We start from the raw sequence: 7,019 nt of genomic DNA on the forward strand, positions 1-7,019 counted from the left end.
GCCAGAGCACCAGGCAATGGTGACCCAGTTTGGATAAGCATGGGAACTAGGCTCACATGGTGACATGAACTTATGTATCAGTTTAGACATAGCCATAATAAATTGGGAGCCTTCTTTCTGGCATGCACTTCACCAAGGTAGTGAGGTTGTGTGTACTCTTCCAATTATTTTGAGAAAGAAATTAAAAGAGGGAGAGAAAGACCAACTGAAACACTTCATATTTTTCACTTATAATGAGGAGAGCAGAAAATTTTTAAAAGGTAAATTTATCATGCTTGGTCATAAAGGAGAAAAATAATGAAAAATTGATTTTTCCTATAGGACAACATAAATATTGTGCAGGGGGAATATCAGGTAATGAGAAAGTACATAATTAGAGCTGAGGTGTTGGGACAAGAATAGGTAAGTGGTCCCAAAGCTGTTGTGGATTTCATTAACCTGTGCTGGTTTTAGGAATCAGCCGTGCTTGTCTACAGAATTATTGGTTATTTTAAAAAAAGGATACTTAAATTATTTTTGCTAGAGAGCTCACAGCTTTTCACCTCTTAGAAGTCCCTGACACCATCCAGAGAAGCACTAAGTTTGGTTTTCATCTGAACGAATATAATTACCTTCCCCCTCATGCTGTTGGTGTGCTTTCCAAATGCTTTTTTTGCCAGTTGTGTTCATGACATTTTATTTCTACTTGGGGTTGGGGAGGGAGAGCGGAGCAGCAGGGAGAAAGAACTTTTTTTAAAATAGCAGAGCTTTTAGTCCCTGATTAAAACATTTGGAAAAAATCTGCAGAGGGAATAGCACAGGAGGAGTTCCTTTCCACTTCTCAATTCCCTCAGCAACTCATTTTCGTCACACTCCCATGTGTTTTTTCCATGAGACAGAACAATTGCCAGCCATTGTGTGTAAGGTACTCTGTGGGATCAGAGGTACTTAGTTATGGTATGCAGGGGTATTAATGGGCATTAAAATACCTGAAATTTGCTGAATGCTCTCAGATTTGATATCTGTCCTTATCTATGTGAACAGTTGGTTTATGCAATTTTCTGGATGTCATGTCCCAGTAGCTACAGCACATTGTATCTTGAATTACAGAACATTCTTTACTGTTCTCTCTTTCCTTGCTATCCACCTCCACATGACTCCCAGGTTATTTTATGTGGTTGTTACACTGTAAGCATGGACCATAGCCTTCATCTGATCTAGAGAAATTATAATTATCTGCAGTACTGCAACCCACTGAAGAATAACATTTTGGAAGAGTTATAATCTTGATCCAATATTTTAAAAGACCAAATCTTGCACGAAAAACCTCAGAGAAAAACTGTACAAGTTATTTCAGCCTTTGTCTGCACTTGGTCATTTGCAAGTGAGAGAAGAGGTGAGATGAGGAACACTTCTGAAAAGGCTTTGGAAGAACAAAAATGGAGGAGAAATTGGAGGCAACATGCTGAGCCACCATGTACAGATGAAGGCAGATGAACTGAAGTAAAATATCATAGTAGTGATTTTTAAAGAACAAATGAGAGAGATAGTTTCTATTCTAAGAAATCTTGACCTGCTAATGGGAAGCTATCTCCTTCATACGATTCCTAAGAGTAGGAAGATTGGTGCATTTGATAAAAACCCCTCACAAACCTCCATCTGTTCCAGCACCCTACTCTGTAAACTACAAAAAGGTTCCTACTAGATTCATTTTATGTCTCCTACTTCCTGTGACTGGATGAAACAGTAAATAACTGATCTGTATCTGCTAGGTCAATGTGACTTAAAGTTTATAGACATCTCTTAGAGCCTAAATTGCTCCTACAGGAGACCAAAGAGTTCTAGTTTACTTAGTTATTTCAGGAACTTAAACCATTCCCATGTATTTGGTTATCCTTGTTGCTCCTGTGTGAACTTGTGGTAATTAGCTCCAGAAAAACTCCCTTGAATATTCCCCATCTACTCTGTCCAAACCCTGATATGTGTGTTTGTCTCCCACTTATCCACTTCCCCTGGAACCTTTGGACAGAACATACAAATGCAGGAAGGAAAAAAGTTTGTGTGAGTACAGTTTTGAATTTGCTGTTGAGTGGCTTGTCTTCTAGAGAGCTCCTCTTGAGTTCCTTCAGGCTGAACTGCTTATTGTGTGAGGCAGAAGGCAAATACAACTGTTCCTCACTCTTTCCAAGAGCTTTGAGTGCTTCTTCCACTTTCCTGAGACTCCCCAGATATTTGCTGGCTTCCCAAATGTATCTAGAACACATTTACTTAAGGATGTGCCCAAATGCCATACCTGGCCTGCTTGACATAGTTATATAGTTTGGAGAAACGTGCACTTCCACTTAGTTCATTGCCTTGGGTCTGAGTCCTCAACTAAAGAGTTACAATCATATGTGCCTACAAGTGCTGACCTAAGTTTATTATTTCTCTAAGTTTATGAGAAACGTTTCCATTGCTTTTTTTTCCCCCTCTCATTCTTTTGCCCTAATTATACTAATGCATTTTCCCTTTATGGTACAGCTTCTGACACAATAGAAATTACTAGGATTCACAGATGTTTCTCGGCACTAAAAGAAGTCAGTTTGTTGGGGCACCCCTTTTCATGGTGAACATTAGCAAACTATTCTCCTAATAGGCTTTCCCAAAGTCTATTAGGATTTTCCTAAAATCCTAATAGGCTTTCCCAAAAAACCCTACCAAATATTTTTCCCCTTGAGTGGCAGTCAGGTTCAGTAGAATTGGCAATACTTGCTCAACTGATTCCAATCAATGGCGCACAGAGAAGAATTTAAATTATCCTGCCCAGGACACTGTGATGATGACAGATGGACAAGATATATTTGTAATTCTGTAGAAACCTCCATGCCATTTCAAATTAACTTTCCATCATCTTTTATTGACACAAATAATGCCAGGATAGTAGAAATGGAAAATATTAGTAGAGGGGGGAAAATATTAGTAGAGTAGGAAAAATATTAGCTTGTTTTTCCAGTTTGTGTTACACATGTGTTACACATTCTGGTTTCTGTTTCAAATATTGACCACATTTTCAGCAAGGCTTGTAAATGTATCTTGGCCCCCTACTACAATTGCCTATTGACTAAGAGTTCTTATAATTAACTCTAGCTTTTTTTTTCCTTTTTTTTTTTTTGGTTTTTTTTTTTGGGCAGTGATTTTCTTGTTCAACTTTTGGAAGCTGATGAGAAGTCTCATTTTTTTGGACTAGAGTCTATGCAAAAGCTTCTAAACCAGAGATCAACAAAGGAGAATTTGGACTGGTCTTTCACATGTCACCTTGCGAATATGAAATGCTGAAACAAAATTATTTTTAAAACTTTGAACAAAATTGTTGAGTTACAATAATGAGCAGAGGTACAATATTTGAATTTTTATGCATGTTATTCTCTTTGAAACAACTTGATTATAGTTGATCATGTCACTTAAACCTAGACGATAGTAAAATGAGTATTTTGGCATTTAGTCAAAAGTAGTGGATAACTGATGTGATTAATATTCAGAAAAATTTAAGCACCAACCCTAACAATGTGTTATTCATCTCTATGTCATCTGGAAACAAACTGAATGCTATCCTGAATTTAAATTCAAGACCATGGAGACCATGCCTGTGCTATGGGCTCCAGACAGACAGAACAGAGCTGTTGCACAAAACTTACAGCGGGACCCTGGCTTTAAAGAACAGTTCAGTTTTCTGTCCTGCTGCTTTTTGGCACTGTCAGGAGCATTCCTGACTGTGGTGGCCTGTTTGATTTCGCAGTGCAGACAGATACTGGAACGTGAGGAACTGAACAGAGATGGCAAAACAGCTGTCAAGTGTTTAACTATTTTCTATCACTAATAGCGACTCAGAGGTCAATGGCTTCATATCACATTACCAAATCCTTGAAGCTTAGGGAATGTTTTTTTAAATTTCATTTTAGAAGGGGAATTCCTATGCTTGATTTGGCTACTGCAATAAAATAAAAAGAATAATACAGCTCTTACTTCCACAGAGAGGTGTGCTTTTCCTGATGAATTTGCTGGTCACTTTGAAAGAATTTTATATTGTACATTGACACATGCCACTAGCTTGTGTCAATATACCATATAAAATGTTTCTAATGCTCCTATATTTGACTGCCTTTTCATTTGCATCATAAACTTACTATGTTAAATATTTACTAAAAACAATCTTTAAGCTGGGCAAAGAACATTCACTTTGTAGGCAAGTTCACTTTTTACTACTACTTAGTTCAATCTTTCCCTTTCTAACACAAATTTGAACTGCCGTTGGAAGAAAAAGGCAAAGTCTAGTTTGAAATGCACGTGAAAGTTTTAGTCTCCACTTGCTTACAGTAAAGCTGACTCCCCTTATTGCTTCAGCTTCTTATGCATTCTCTAATATGAGCACATTCTCATTTGTGAGGCAGAAGGCAAGGCAGAAGGCAAGGCAAGGCAGAAGGCACTGTTCAACTTTTTAGAAACAATTTCAGATTCCCGTGTAATTGCGCCCTAATGGAAATACAGATCTTCATTCATTTCAGAGCACGGTGGAACCTTTAAACCCTGTAACTCCCTCGTGCATAATCGCAATTCCCTTTTCAACACGGACACAAACTTTTTTCTTTTCCCCCAGCACAGCATCCTTTGGCTAGCAGAGACTCGCAGCACCTTTATCAAGAACTACACGCTACACCCGCCAGCAAACGAGCCCACCACCGGGTCGGCGGCGGGAGGGACGCCCGGACCCTCAGACACCGTGCGGCTCTGGCCGGCGGAGCGCAGGGAGCGCGGCCGCGGAGCTGTGCCCGGGCACCGGGGCGGACTTACCCGGCGTAGCGGCCGCGGTGGCCGCGGAGCGGTAGCGCAGCCTGGAGGCAGAGCAGACAAAGGGGCAGGAGCCCGCGGAGCGGCATCGTGCGGGGCCGCGCCGTCATCGCCGGCACAGTCACCCCCGTCACCGCCGGCACAGCCAACCGCGGCACCGGCACCTCCGACACCGGCGCCCCTGGCACCGGCACCTCCGACACCAGCGCCGCCGCCGCGCCCGCCCCAGGTGGCGGCTGATGCCGCGCACACAAAGCCGCGGCCGGAGCCGGGAGGAGCGGGGCGCTCGGAGGTGTCGCTGGTGGCCAGCGGCGAGGGCAGAAAGCCGGGGGAGGACGCCCGTCGGCCGCGCCCGGGCACGGGGATGGGGATGGGGACGGGACTGGGCGGGGAGGCGCCCGCCCGCCCGCCGGGGAGGGCCGGGGGTGCGGGGGGTGCGCGGCCCCGCCTGGGGGGAGCCCGAGGGGAGCCCGGGGCCGGCAAGGGCCGGGCGGTGCCGACCAGCCCCCGAGGGCACCTCAAGGGCCGGGCGGTGCCGAGCAGCCCCTGAGGGCACGGCAAGGGCCGGGCGGTGCCGAGCGGCCCCCGAGGGTACCTCAAGGGCCGGGCGCTGCCGAGCAGCCCCGAGGGTACAGCAAGGGCCCGGCGGTGGGAGCAGCCCTTGAGGGCGCGGCTGCTCCGTCGAGGACGGCGGGACGAGGATTATGCGCGGCGTGTTCGGCTGCAGGTGCGGCGGAGCGGCCGGGCAAGGGCCGCTCAATGCCCGGGGATTTATCGATGAGGTCTCCCCGGCTGGGCAAGAGCTGCGGCTGAAGAGAGGGCAGGGACACACTTGCATGAAACAAAGAGTGGTAGAGAGACCATTAGGGGCCATAAAGGCAGGAGAAGGTGGGATTTCAGTTTACTGCTGTGGTGAAACTCTTCTGTCTAAGTAGTGAGAACGGAAGAGACACTGATACAATAGAATGAATTAAAAGCCCAGCATGTTTTTAAAACTAGACTTTTGCTGTCTGTTCCACACTGGTGATGATGAAAGATCCATGTAAAGATAAGCCATTGGAGCACTGAGAATAACAAAGAATATGGGGAGAATTTTGCTGCAAAGTATTGTAGTTTATAGAAGACACATGGAGTACCTATTAAAGAAAATATGAGTAAAAATATAATGCCAGTTTGGAATAAATGGATGGTCCCTTTGATACTTTTATGCTGAATTTACTAAAAAGGAGCAAAAAGTGTTTCAAACCCAACTGATTCTCAGCCTCTCTGAGAGCAAAATGAACATGTGGGCTGTAGACAAATAAAACCAGCTGACGTTTGAACGTGTGAGAACTGCTCTAAATCCCTGTTAATGTTTCAGAAACACAGGGAGCCTTTTGAAAAAGGACTGTATTAAACCACACACACTTTGTATTCTCTGGCTGAAAGGCAAACAAGCATTTTCCTTTGTCTCTTTTTCATACTGGCAGCAAATCTGACAGTAGTTGTGTGATAGAGTCTGGAGGTGGAAAAGACTTTGTCCAAGGCAGGATTATTCTCTTCAGTCTGGTTATTGGTGTTCTCTCTCTTGAGCTTCCCATCCCCCCCCCATAACATGCCCTGCTTAAAATCTCAAATTTATTTCTGGTGAGAATATGCAGAGGTGAATGTGTATGTGCTTACATGCTGTACTTCTCTTTTTGAAAACACTTTCCATTAAATATAGGCAAGCCCCCAAATCTGCTCTGTGAATCTTCAGTCTTATAATAAATGCAATTTCAACTTTACAAGCATCTATTTAATAAAAGCTCTGCTCTCTGTTCAGAAGTGACTTCAAAGGTAGAGTTGAGCAACTGACTTTTGGAGGGTATGAGTATGATATTAAAGCAAAACCCACATTTACTTTTCTTACTGTGTATCCTTGCTACACCTGAAATGCACACTGATTTAAATGTTTAAAACATTAAATGTTTTAAATATTTAAAAAATGTAGTTTGGCTATTATTCTAAAGTATTTGCTTTCCAGATGAAAACCTGACTCTGTTTGAGTTAGTAAGAATTTTATTTTTGGCATCTGATTGTAGAATACTTTGGCTATTATTCTAAAAACTTCGTTTCCAAGAGGAAAACTTGGCTCCATTTGTATTGGGGAGAATGTAATTATGGGCTTCTGTGCCTCTAGGTTTCAGTCTTTAATCCTGCCTTTCTGCAACATTCCCTGAAAGTAAAATCCAAGC

General features: G+C 43.3%; 1 protein-coding gene across 1 annotated transcript in view; it reads right to left on the reverse strand.

Moving 5' to 3' along the window:
- Positions 1-5,146, reverse strand: part of CPA6 (carboxypeptidase A6) — an 81,461-nt gene extending 76,315 nt beyond the window's left edge. Inside the window, exon 1 of the mRNA XM_064703539.1 lies at positions 4,807-5,146. Coding sequence (XP_064559609.1) covers positions 4,807-4,913 — 107 coding nt within the window. The 5' untranslated portion in view covers positions 4,914-5,146. The remainder of the gene's footprint in view (positions 1-4,806) is intronic.
- Positions 5,147-7,019: the final 1,873 nt, after the last annotated feature.

Source organism: Zonotrichia leucophrys, chromosome 2 (genome assembly GCF_028769735.1).
Source record: "Zonotrichia leucophrys gambelii isolate GWCS_2022_RI chromosome 2, RI_Zleu_2.0, whole genome shotgun sequence".
NCBI classification, from domain to species: Eukaryota; Metazoa; Chordata; class Aves; order Passeriformes; family Passerellidae; genus Zonotrichia; species Zonotrichia leucophrys.